Source organism: Nothoprocta perdicaria, unplaced genomic scaffold (assembly GCF_003342845.1).
Source record: "Nothoprocta perdicaria isolate Ctin4 unplaced genomic scaffold, notPer1 scaffold_47, whole genome shotgun sequence".
Lineage (NCBI taxonomy): Eukaryota > Metazoa > Chordata > Aves > Tinamiformes > Tinamidae > Nothoprocta > Nothoprocta perdicaria.
In genome coordinates, this window is record NW_020455721.1 from 995,886 (window position 1) to 1,009,103 (window position 13,218).

General features: G+C 41.1%; 2 protein-coding genes across 6 annotated transcripts in view; one reads left to right on the top strand and one right to left on the bottom strand.

The window, feature by feature from the left end:
• Positions 1-1,896, bottom strand: part of PAK1IP1 (PAK1 interacting protein 1) — a 9,352-nt gene extending 7,456 nt beyond the window's left edge. Inside the window, exon 1 of the mRNA XM_026047026.1 lies at positions 1,855-1,896. Coding sequence (XP_025902811.1) covers positions 1,855-1,896 — 42 coding nt within the window. The remainder of the gene's footprint in view (positions 1-1,854) is intronic.
• LOC112953901 (tRNA selenocysteine 1-associated protein 1-like) lies at positions 186-12,075 on the top strand. Of its 5 annotated transcripts, none has more exons than XM_026047019.1 (10): positions 186-373; positions 1,834-1,906; positions 2,894-2,970; positions 3,065-3,201; positions 3,690-3,821; positions 4,719-4,838; positions 7,013-7,208; positions 7,777-7,822; positions 8,528-8,696; positions 11,750-12,075. In XM_026047019.1, the coding sequence occupies exons 3-9, from the start codon at positions 2,941-2,943 to the stop codon at positions 8,662-8,664; spliced, it is 798 nt and encodes a 265-aa protein (XP_025902804.1). In that variant the 5' UTR covers positions 186-373; positions 1,834-1,906; positions 2,894-2,940; the 3' UTR covers positions 8,665-8,696; positions 11,750-12,075. The 5 variants fall into 5 exon arrangements, with proteins under 5 accessions (XP_025902804.1, XP_025902805.1, XP_025902808.1 ...); XM_026047020.1 differs by having other exon boundaries at positions 3,068-3,201; XM_026047023.1 differs by lacking the exon at positions 4,719-4,838.
• The last annotated feature ends 1,143 nt before the right edge of the window (positions 12,076-13,218 follow it).

Consider the following 13,218-nt stretch of genomic DNA (forward strand, 5'->3'; position numbering starts at 1 on the left):
GCGGAGCGCGCGGCGAAAGCGCGGGCGCGGCGGGCGGGCCGCGCAGTGAGGGCCCGGGCCCTGCGGGAGCCCAGGCCCGGGAGGTTAGAGCTGCTCTGCAGCCCCCAGACGGTAACCGCTTTCTAAAAACACCTGTTAAAATAATTGAAAGAATCTATACATATATGTGATTCTATATGTATTATTATTTTTCAGTGAGAAGATTGCCTGTGATCAGAAGGAGGAAGACCGCAGAATACAGCGTTGTGCTTAAGAGTCTGTGGTCGCCGAGCAAGGAGCTGTTACATCAGTTGCCTTCTGGTAGTTTTACTTTTTTTGGCAGTAGAACCACTGTGTGGTGTGTGGCCTCTCCTGCCTGCATTGAGAAAGAAGGGTAAGCCTAAAAGAAAAAAAAATGAGGGGGAGAAGGAGAAAAAACCCACAGTATTCTGTAGCTGTTGACTCAAGAATTAATATGTTAACATACGGATGAGCTGACAGTTTCCTTTTGTTAAAATTTTAATAAAATTAAGGTTAAAATTGGAGTTACATCACTGTATGGGCACTTCAGTGATGTTTAATGGGGAGGAAAAAAAAGCTGTTAATTCTTTATCACAAATACAGTCTTAGTTATGAAGTCATGCGTGAAGCTTAGTAGTATATGTATATTTAAGGACTTCTTTCACTTGAAAGACTTTTTGGCTTCAGATTGGATGTGGAGGTGAAAGGCATCTTGTCCTGAATAAGACTGTGCATGGATGTTCTTATTCTGTCATTAGGTTGCTTCATGTCAGGCTGGCTTAAGCCATTTCACATTAATTTGGGAAAGTGATACCCTCTGTGTGCAGTCCTTTAAGGCATTGCATATACTCTAATTATTGTTCTAAGCGAATGTGCACTTAAGTAGCCAGTTTGTACAAACTGTTGTTTGTGCCATAGAAAGGGGAATTGAAACTTCCACAATGTTGCTGTATTGAAGCAATAGCATTAGATGGAAAAAAAAAAAAAAGCAGTAGTGATCAGTGAACAGCTGCATGTGTGGAAATGGGTGCAAAGCAGCACTCTTTAAGGAAAGGAACTTTCTACAGTCATTTCTATCAGACGTGTGACTAAAGATAAGAAAGGCATCTCGAAACAGTAAAGGAGTGGTGTGAAACATAGTTAAGTGAACAGAGTGACTTCCTAGCATTATCAAAATTATCGCTAAGTGAGCTAGCAAGTGAAATGTGTAAGCAAACGTGTGGAGAAAGATCACGCCCACCTTGTAGTGCCTTCCTCTCTCTCCCTGCTCCTTTTCAGCACATAGCAAGTACCACTACTTGTTTTGCTGTGTGACTTGCAGCACAAGAAAATCGACGCTTAATTTTGCTCAAAGAGAAGAGTAATTAAGGGGTCCTGTGATGTACGTGGAAGTCTGTATGTTTTATTGTGGTATTCTCTAATTTAGAGTTCTCTTGAAACCCCAAACCTCTACTCTTATGTGCATTCCAGTGATAATGCTAAGGTGTGGGTGCCCTAAAAGTGCTGTCAGTTCCTGGTGCTTCTGACAATGGAAAAAAGTTGACAGGCTATCACAGTGCAAAACTAAAATGTGAAGATGCCTCCTTTAGTGCAGTTTGCCAAACAGCTTATTTTAACATCTAAGCTTGGTTACTATGTGATGTAAACCAATAGTATTTTGATCTGCAGAACCTCTGATTTTAATGGGCTGTTAAACATAATGAAATGATGCTTTGCAAAGAAGTCATGAATTAATAGTTATAAAATCTTAAGGCAAGGTAAACATCCATGAAAGTAGTTGATCTCAAAGTCAAAAGATTAAATAATCTTTTTGCACTTCCCCATTTTTTTCAGCTGAAGGCTGTAGTGAATCACCTGTACAGTTCTTCTGCTTGAGAAAGAAAACTCTTCAACCATGGCAAACCAGGTAAGATTACTTGGTGAGAAATTCAGGTTGGCAGAGCTTAAAGGGATTCCAAAACCACACTCAGAATTTATAGTAAATGTAAAGCTGAAATAGCTAGTTTGGTCTGAGTTGGGTATTTTTCTAGTCTAATGATTTCTTCACATAATTTGGTAATTGATGATTGTCCTCTGGATTTTTAATCGCATCAACTGCAGTAGGTTGGGGCATAATGCCAAATTTTGCAGTTTGTTTTATTTGAGCATACTTGAGCACGAGCTCTGGATCTTGTGCTTAACACACTCTATATATAGAGGTGTTCTAGAAGAAGAACTTTAAAGTCTGCGTAAGTAAAAGTTACTGAAAATTACTGTTCTTTTTTTTTGGAGCCCGGTCCTGGAAGTCTTCATTCCTCAATCTTAAGTGAGGGAGGCAACTGCTCTTGTCTTGCTCTTTTGCCTTTTTTTCCCCTCTCTTTTGTAGATATCTTGGTTTGTTTTAAACTCGTGTGGTTTTTTTTTTTTTTTTGAGGGTGTTTTTGAGTTTGTGAGGCACTTTTTTTTTTTTTGCCTGTCTTCCTGGCGTTGCATCTGGGTTTGAGTTTTCCCTCAGCCAAGCTAGTGTGCATTCCTGGTCTGCCTACTGGCCCCCTCACCAGCATTCCTGGCCTGGAGAATTGACTCACTAGGTAGTAGTGGAGAGGCTTCTTGCAGAGGAAGAGGAGAATTTGTAGGTGATGTGACAGGGCCAGCCGAGATCTCCTTTAGGCAGGAGATGACTTGTCTCTGCCTCTTCATCGCTCCCACTGCTGCTGCAGAGTTTCTTCTGAGTCTTAGAGCTCAAGTTGTGCACAATCCGTTCTTTAAGCTAATCTATAGGATTGGCCAACATCAAGGGCTAACTACTTTTTTTCCCTAATTCCAAGAAGAAGCTGTCCATCCCTTAGCCAGCTTGACAGGTCAGGGGAATATGGCTGTTCATGCAATCCTTTGGCTCTGTTATTTTTGCCAGGCATTTTCCCCAGAGGCTGCTTTCCCTCATGGGAGGCGGAGGGACAAATGGGACCCCAGGCTTCTTTCAAGGGCAAGGTGAATATGGGGAAATCACCTGTGGTGATGGGGAGTGGGTGGGAGGAATGTAAATTAGGCTATATACTATAAAGGTATTTTCTTTTTATTCCAGCAGGATTTACTGGCGAAGAGAGAAGCTCTGCAAGCCTACAGCTGGTGGAGAACACCACAGAAAAAACGGAAGAAAAAGAACAAAATAAAACCGGGAAGAATAGAGTTTGTTCCTAGTAGCACTAATACTTCAACCAGGTAAAATATTTTTGAAAAGGGAAGAACTGATTCCTATCCATTTAAATTGTGATATGGTGCTTCTGGTGCATGTACCAAATACAGCTTGTACTAATATACTGCCAGTACAATAGCTGCTGTGGTAAGTTCATCTCCTACTCTTACTGAGAAGCAGTGGTGCAATATGCTGATAACTTTTTTTGAGTTATTTCTGTAATTTGAGGCAGTATTTTTTGATGGAAGAATGAAAAACTTGTGCCTTCATTTCTGTTGCTTGCAGGTAGTTTTTAAAAAAAGTTTTAATCCAACTTGAAATTTGAAGTGTGCTTTGGTAAAGCAATAAAATGGACTGAGAAACGCAGAGCTTTATGTTAGAGTAATGGCATTGCGTTCCTCAATAGTTTTTTCAGTTAATGTTTTTTGTCGCATTTCTGTTTTCTAGTGATAAGTGTCTGTATATTTATGTAGTGTCATAATCTTATAGCAATATTTTTTTTCCTAAATAAAAGACCAGATTATTCAATATTTGTTGGGGAGCTTACCCCAGAAGTGGATGACTTTCAGCTCTATGACTATTTCCTGAAGAGGTACCCTTCGTGTCTTGACTGCAAGATAGCGACAGATCTCCTGGGCTATTCCAGGTAACTTCTACACACGTTTGAAATGCTATCAGTATGTCTGCTTCTTTGAGTAATATATGAACACTTGCATCTGAACTTTCTGCCTTCCTTTCCCGTTCCCCACACCCTGAGGCAGGGAGAGAGCAGAGATCAGTCTTTAGCATTACTTTCTTTTAACAACAGAGATGCTCATGTTCCTGGAACTTTGGAGTTAGGCATAGGAAGCTAATAGGATGAACTTCCACTTAAACATCTGCATGCCTGCATGCAAGGAAACTGAAGTGGCGGGAGGGGGTAGAGCCACGCATTGAAATCAGTGCTGCTCTGCTCACGTAACAGCAGTGTCTGCTTACTCATCTGCAATACCCAAGACAAAAATACTCATCTTTTATTTGGAAGAAAAGAATGGCCTGGCAAACTGTAGGTGGGGTTGGAAGGCTGAGCCTGATAGGCTTTATTTACTACTCATACTAGCAGAAGCTAAACTGGCTGTGCAGTGAATCAGGCAGGAATGAGAGAGTTTGCTTTTTTTCTGTCAGTGCTGGCTGCAATAGGTACACTCAAGAGAAAGCCCCTTTGAAGTAAAAATGTTAGTAAAAAATACAGTGATAGCTGGCTAATTGCTGTATATGCAGAAGCGTAGAATCTGATCAGTTACATAAGTAAACAGTACAAAAGCATATATTGTTTGTGCTGGCTCTCAGCTGGTTATGTCTTAATGTTACCAAAGAACAAGCTGTTTGCTTTTGGCCCAAGTTTTTGATTTGGTGAAAACTGTGCATGTGCACATGCTGGAGAGGCTGAGTTCTGTAACAGAAGCTCTAGTAGAAACTATCGTAACTTTTTTTGTAGAAGACAAATTGGTTTTGTATGTTACGCATACTAGAATTTTTGTTTTCTCCCTTTTGAAAATTGTAGAGGGTATGCCTATGTCAGATTTGGTGAACAAGGTGATCAGATGAGGGCACTGCAAGACTGCCAGAATGCGCCAGGTCTGGGGGGAAAACGAATTCGGCTGAGCATAGGAATTTCTAAAAGGTAACAAACCAGCTGTGCATTGATACAGTAGTTCTAAATCAGATTCTTGTAGCTCTGCCTTCGTAAAATCTGTTTCACTTGCTGTAATGACTGTACACGTGATGCAGTCTACTTCTGCACTTTTTTATTTTTTTATTTTTTTATGTTCCATATATTATGTTTTGACTCCCTGGATTCATCTACCCTTCTAAGGGTTGTTGGGGGAGAGGTAGATTCCAGGTTCTGGAACATAGGCCTAGCTGTTGCTGTGACCAGTCTTGTTTCTTAAAGTAGCAAAGCTGAATGCATTCATAAATATGCTCAGGGCTTAGGCATAAAGAAAGCAGAAGGGTGACAAGTTAATGCAGGGTTTTGTGTGCTTGAGGCTTTTCTATTCTAAATAGTAGCACATCACTAGTTTCCCAGCAGGTTAGGTGAGGCAGGAACTCTAACTAGAGGGAAAAAAAGAAATGTATTTAGGGGGAAGAAGGCAGCAAAGAAGGCTGTACTCCACACAAACTGTTCTGGTAACATTCTTTGCTTTCCAAAGCTGGGCCAGTGGGACTTGAAATTCACATTTCTATCATTTGAGAAGCTTTTGATTTTTGCCTTCTCAGTTCTTTAAGTCAGTCATTTGAGGCAATCCACCTCCTTATAGAATTGAGACCAAATTTAATGAACTCTGATCCAGGATGCAGACAAAATGGAAATTGTGTATGTGAAGTTTGGAGTATTAATAGATTAGATTGTATGTATGTTTTGTTAAGCAATAGAAATAATCTCTTTCTGTCCTTACCCTTGATAATACTGCAAATGTTGCCTCTGTACGTAAGAATGGAAATGCTCTTTTCAAAGAGGGCACTGTCCAGAAGTGGTCTGACTAAAAGAGTTTGAAAACAGGAGTAGGTCACGAAGAAGGAAGTTTCTCCACTTCTGCTACCGAGAGCAATGCTGCAGTGTTTAAGACTTTTTTTCTTTCTTACAGAAATGGATGTGTGGGGAGAAGTTAGAGGCAGAAGACTTTAGAGGCTGTTATTTAGCTGTTTGTTTGTTACAGTAGTAAGATAACAAAATGCCTCTTTCCTCTAAAGGTGTATATGTAATCTAATAATGATATAAGCTTAATGTCATAGATGAAAATGGATGATGTAGTCTTCACTATTTCTGAATGGCTGAGTTCTGTGCTCCCTTAGCATCACAGTATCCAGCCATCGGAGTAGTTTATTACAAATGTTCACTTAATTTGGAAACTTATCTGTGAATTCCTTTTAGTCTGTGTCCTTGACAAAAGGTAGGCCTAAGCCTGTCTCTTCTGTTGGGGATGCAGAGGAACTGGGCACTGGAAACACAAGAGGTCTGCTTCTACTGAATCAGTGGAACAATGTCTAAACAATTTTTTGGAATATGCAGCTGAGTTATCGGAACTGACTTCTTTCAGGATACTTGTCTTCTAGTGCAGATAATGTTTGTGCCTTGATTGCTGTCAGTTTGAAGCTGCCTCAATCTTTTGAGGATATAAGCGGTGAAAACAAAAGAACCGGTCCTTTGTCCTTAAGAACCAATGTATTTGGTGACTTTACCACTGATTCAGCTTCCCACTGGATAATAGTGAATATTATTTTAAAAAAAGATTAATTTTTTTAAATTGACAAACTGGCAATTACTGAAACATGCTTTGGAGAATAAAAACAGAAGGTGTGGAGGCAGACACGGCACACTGGCAGGTAGTGTCAGATGCTCCTCTGAATCAGATAATCTGATTTGGCTCATTTGTTTCTGGAAATAAGATCTAGTAATTAAGCAAACAAAAGATAGAAGGGCTAATTATGAATGAATGTACTTCTGAAGCAGCTGTGCTTGGTAAATGCTGCCTGGTTTTAATCAACTAGTTTTTAGCAGAGCATTGAGGCTTAGCAGCTTGCCTATGCTGATAATAAAAATAAATGAATAGAGAAAAGTGCCATGTATCTAGACTTAATCCAGGAAAATGACTTCTGGTCTTGGCTAAGGTGAGAGTTTAATAACTTCTGTCTAAATGAGGCATTTCTTGCTGTCACCTAGGCAGCTGTTAATTTTAAGAAATGTTTTCTTTGAAACTCTGAAGTGTGTAAAGTGGCAGACTGTTTTATTTCAGATATAGTTTTAACGCTTGTTGTTCTCAAACTCTAAATGTTTATAACTTTTTAATGTTTCAGGCTGAAAGCAGAATTCCAGCGGTACCCGTCATATAACTATAATGATTATTACCAAGATTATCAGAATTACTACTCGCAGTGGAATTATGATCCTTATGCTGACTACAACTATAGCTCCTATGCTCCCTATGATAGTATGCAGGCTGTTGGAGACTGCTCTTTAGGAGATGCTGTTATGGCTCCTGCTGTTTTTGAGGTAAAGATACTACAAACTTGTTTCTTTGATTCCACAAATAATATGACTTTGTGTAAATTAGAGCAGAAAGTCCTAGTACTGAAACTTTGTCTTTTTTTTTGCTTAGTGTGTAGTGGGGGTTAGAACAAGTTTCCCTCTGAGATTACCCATGACTAATTGCTTAAGCAGTACACCTCTAGTTATACCTTATGTGCTACTCACATGTACCAAATAATGGTTTTGACATGCAGAATCATGTTGTTCGTGTGCTTTGCTTCCATCAAATTAAGGAACTAGTATAAGAGGTGTTACGGTTGACTCAATTGGCTGATCTAAGATGACCTCTGGAGGTCCTTTCCAGTTTGAACTGAACTTGTGGGCTTCTCATGTAAAGAAGTTGTCTATGCCTGCATCTGTATGAATAGGGAACAACTTGGGATTCGGAGGTGACAGTGTTTGTGTCACTTCCTATACCTCCTCACAACATAAGTACAAAATTAGTTTGAAGTTTTGGTGTGTGTGTATATATACATAATATTATAATGAATATTATGAATATAACAATTTTGATCACTCTCGTTTGTTTCAGGATACTTCAGCTATGGTTGAAATCAGTGATGACCTAATAATTGAAGGTAATAACAACTGTACTATTGAATTTGAGTTTAGCTATACTTATGTCTTTTTAACAGTCTGAGCCAACTTCTGCTTGAGGTGTGTCCTGGAAAGCCAAGAAGGTAACTCGTGCCCCGAGGTCTTTTGTGAGGTGTAGCTGAACTGAGTTGGGATTGCCAAGTATAATGGGATGTTGTCAGTAACACAGGAGCATTTCTCTTAATGCTACCATCAATCTTCCAAAATGATCTGATACAGAATTTCTCTCTGTATTGATTCTGCTAGGCAGACTCTGTATAAAATATTCATTAGCAGGCAAAAGTCTTATTTCCAAATCCTGAAGTAAAAGCTTGCCTTGCATATGCTAAAATGAGTATCCAGCTTGTACTTAGCTTTAGTACCAAACTAATTGTTTGGCTGGGAAGGTTCTGGAACAGCACTTCCTACTCTGACTAGTAGAAATGACATAATAGACTTGGGGAAAAACTTTGTGGTTTGAAAATAATCCTTATGTTGAAGTACAAATGTAGTCTTTACACTCTAATACAAGAAATTTGAAAGAAGATGGACTTGTGCAAAGTTTTGTCATAATTCTAAGGGAATGTACAGATTTGAACTTATTAAATAAGTAGTAACTGCAGAGTATGTTTATTCAGTATTTAGTTCTGTTTCTCATGTACCTCTCTGAGGCTGGATACCTGTACTTACCAGGCTTTTGTTTTCAGATCCCCAACTTCACTTGGATATTGATGAAATGAACAGACAATTTATGGAGACAAGTGAAGAATTCTATGATTCGCTCATGAATTGTCACTGGCAACCTCTGGATACGGTCACTTCTGACATCCCCTTTGCTATTTAAGTGTCTTATATAGCATGACCGTTATGACCAAGGTGCTAAAACTACATTTCTTCTACATTACTCTAGATCATAAGTTTTAAAGCACAATGATAAGTTGGGTTTTTTTGCTATGCTTTTGACAGATTCTGTAATTTTTTTGTTCATCACTCGACTCTTGGAGCATCTTGAAATCATGTAAATATTCTAGAAATGTAAAGAGTTAAATGGGGTCTAAAGATAGACTTACCTGTGTAAATAAAATTTTGTTTCTGCAAACCTGCCAGCAAGGGATCTTACTCTTACATGTATGCAGCACATTCTCTTCTGGCTTTCAGAATCTAATGGGGTATTTCATTTGCCATTGATTTGCAATGGGCCTAGGTCATGACAACCTCGTTTTCTAGGTTTCTTAGGCTGTTGTTTCTTTTTACAAGCACGTAACATGCTTTGATAAAGTATACTTAAACATTTTGGGGGCTTGCTGTGAGGACACATACTCCCACTGTTCTGTAGCCTCGTGCTGATATGAACAGGGGCCCATACTTTGGCATGTCGCATCTGCAAGTATTCTGTAAGTAAGGATGTTCTCAGCGGACCATCTAAGTTCCACTGCACAGTTTCTCCATAAGGTGTTCTCCTGTTCCTTCAGCCCTTTCAGCTGACATTTTACAACCAAAAACTTCTCTAATGTTCTTAAACCTGAAAATTATTGGAGGAAATGAGCATCACCCAACAAAAAGCTTTGTGCTCTGTTCTAATCTCTACAACAGGATCAGTCTTCCCGATGTTCACGTTGTGTGCCAACATCAGATGGGTGGTGGTTATTCTTTTGGTTTTGTTTTTTAAATAACCTCATCATAAAGCTTATAAGTAAGGTGTCTACCTTCAGTGTTGAAGGCAAAGGGGGAGATGATGAGCAGAGTGCTGCTTTATTAGCCAGCCACCTGTCAGTAGTTTTCCTTTCGCTTAAACTGCCCTCATCTTGAAAGGCCTAAAGTATTTGGTAGTCACAGTCTACCTAACAAGGTAGAGGCAAAAATACTCACTATTAAACACTGTAAAGTAGTAAATGAGGCTGGAAGTAGAATGTAGCGTAAGTAATAGCTCTGAAAGCAACTAAAACTAGTTGGGATACTTGTCACAGGGCTACTGCCATGTGTTTTGGAGGCAGTCTTAAAACAGGACTTCATTTTCCTGGCCTTTTAAGGACACTTTTTTTTTAATGTAAAACATCTATTGAATCATTTTGGTAATACTGGCCAGAAACTCCTGCTTTTTATTCACTGCTTAACATCTGTTAGGAATATTTTTGTAGTAAAAATCTGCCACCAGCTATCGAATTTTAAAAGGACAAGTCTTGGAGTACCCTAGGACGTTTTGTTCCTCCTCTGCTTTTGCAGAGTTACATATAGGAACAGCTACAAGGCCAATAACTTCATGACCCCTGCATTTGGGAAGAGCTGGTTCCTAGTAGCTGGAAAGAGGGATTTGGCAATTCCCTTGTGCAAAAGGCTGAGTCTTTGGAAGGTGATAGGAGGAGTGTATGTATGAGAATTTGATGGAAGGTGGAGGTAAAATGAATGGAGTCAAAGAATGGCAGTGGCTGGAGAGGGACTGCATGTATACATTGAATTGTTTTAGGAGACTAAAGCATGGGGGAACCCTTGAGCTGGTAAATGGAGGCTCCTTAAATTTGAAGGGAGTGGGAAAGCTTTGAAAAGAGAAAAAAAGAAACAGCCAATGTGTAGCTGTGGTACTTGAGCTTAGCACTAAAAGGCAGTCTGCTGCGCCCTGACTTACGGAGTTAGTAGGCACCGTCACCAGGAGCAACAAGGATCCATAGGGAGCATGGAAGGCAGCATGCAGCTCCATTCCCCACTCTCCCTGCTTGGAGCACCCTGTGTAATGCTGTTTAACACCATGCTTGCACGGCAGCGAAAAGTCTAGGGAAGTCTTTTGTGCTCCTTTAAAAATTAGGACAATAAGAATGTTGGCCTGTAAGAAGTATGGACTGATTGCTCTAGAGTACACGTGCCAAATTTTGACAGTTTTGAGAGGCCAATCCATAGTGTGTAAGCTGGGTAACATGGGTGCAGGTAGCTATGTGGCTTTACTCCATGTGATGACGTGGCAGTGAGAGCACCATGCTCTATGAACTGCAGCACCATTTTCATTCAGTTCTCCCTATTTTGACACCTGTATGCACCTTCTGTTCTAGAACAAAAATTGCTTAATAAGGGAAATTCCAATTTTGTAAATTCAGTGAAAGACAGTGGGCTGCTCGTGTATTTACCTGGCAGTCAACTTAAAAAGAGAGGGGAAAAAAAAAAGTAGAGGAGCATATGTTGATTGCAGCTGTATGATGCTCTTCCAAAATGGTTTTCTATTCCCCCTATTATTCATTTATTGTGTCTTATTGTCTCTCCTTAAGCTTATCAGCTGATTCCCTTTTGCAGTCAGGGATACATGCCTGAGCTTGATAATGTCAGAGTGTTTAGGGAGGAGTACAGTGCTTATAGTGCAGGTTTTTGACAGTAGAAGCAAAATATCCTCCCAAATTGGCATTACCTGTAAAACCCAAATATGGGAAAGGGTGTTTTCATTATAACCAGGGGAATGCATTGCTTAGATTTCCTACCTAGTTCTATAACTACCAGCACGTTAGGTGGCTTACACAAAGACCTGAACACATCCTAGGGCTATCTGCTGTCAGTTCTACAGAGATGCAATTACAGTGGGAGCTTTCCCCCCCCCCAAAAAAAAAAAAGACAACCAAACAAAAACACTCTTAAATGCAACCTTTTCAATACCACCACATCTTATTTCTTCTGTTTTATCTCTGTTTTATCTAACTGAAATTACTGAGTAGTTGGAATAGGTGATACTTTAACTCAAGATTTGCTTTTTTTTTTTTTTTTTTTTTTCTTCTCCTCTCTCTCCTCCTCCTGGTAAAGTAGCTTAAACATTTTCTATCCCTCCTGTGAAAAGAATGGTTTTAGTACAATGGTATGAGGGGCTACTGATTCCACAATTATGAGCAGTGAAAAAAGTAACAGGTGAAAAAAAAAGATGAAGTTACTTAAGCCTTGACTGTTTCTTTTTGCAGGATGCTCTTGGACCAACAGCTTCTTTCTAGCACTACCTCAAAGTAAACTTGCAGATCTAACTCACAGGGAAGACTCATCAAATGCTGATGATCCCTCTCATTCGGATGGATATATATATTTTTTTGCCTTTGCCTTTTGTTTTGGCTTACTTTTAATGATGCATATTTAACTTCAGTGACTCATGTTAACAGACATTGTTTGAGTACAGCTGTAAGCATTTCTGAGTCATAAGTTTCATTAAAGGCGTGTCATTATATAGAAATGGTTCTAAATAAGTAAAATGTACGTAAAGTAAGTAAATAAAATAGCATATGACTTTACAGAGAAAAGTTGTAGCGTAGCTGCCTTTGACACTCACCTGAAAGAAAACGTCATTTCAGGTTATCCTACCACTTTGCGTACGTCAGAAAAAGAGAATCTTGTTTTAAAATGGACCAACTCTTACCAGTGTCCGATGTAGGAGTAAATTGAGTGTGGACAGGCTTTTAGAAGTTGGCATTAATACTGATAAACGGCCGTTATTAAAAGGGACAGTTTCTATCCCTTTGTGAAGCTGGTTATTCCCATAACGGATTCTTTGTGGAAGACAGTTTTAGCACAAGAATTGATTTCTTGGCCAAAACGAGAGGGGAAAAAAAAAAATAAAAAACAGCCTCAAATGTTGCCTTCTTAGTATTTTGGTGCAAGCTCATCTTGATTGTTTATAGATCAATATAAACAGCAATGTATGTTGGGAAACAGAGCCGTGCCTTGGAGCGAGCCTGAGGCACGCTGTTGGCTTACAGGAGATGAGGTGGTTCCTACAGGCGCCTTCCGAATCCGCGCGCTCCTTTTCCTGCCTGCCACAGAGATCCCGCTAGGTCTAAACCGGTGGTCAAGCTGATGGGAGAGGGGAGAAGAGCCTGGAATTCCAAAGGTTGATGTTAGGAGGAGAAATTCCAGAGTGATTCCGGAAACCAACGGCAACAGCAGCAGCCACCTCCCGCAGACGGCCACAGAGGCAGGGCTGGGGGCTCGGAGGGCCGCGGGGCCGCCCTGCTGGTAGGGATTCTCCAAACCCTGCCGCTGGACGAGCTCTCGCGGGGAACGGAAGCCTTGGGATGGCCCTGCGTTTCCCTGGGGGGAAGGGGTCTCCGGGCGGCGCGCCCCGGCTCCCTGGCCCCCACAGCGGCGCGGCCACAACGCCTAAGGAGCCTAAACCCCCCCTAGGAAACCGAAGGGCGCTTCGGCCGGGAATCCCCCTTCCCCAGGGGCGGCAGGCACCGTCCCGTCCGCGCGCTGCCCGCGGCAACGAACGCGCCGCAACGGGCGCGGAACCGCCGTCCCCCTCGCGCCACCGCGGCCATTTCACGCCCGCGGCGGGGGCCGCCCCCGTGCCTCCCGCGGACTACACCTCCCGAGAGCCCCCGCGGCGGCGCGCAGGGGCTGCCGGTCGGTCGCGCGCGGCAGTGACGCGCGGCAGTGACGC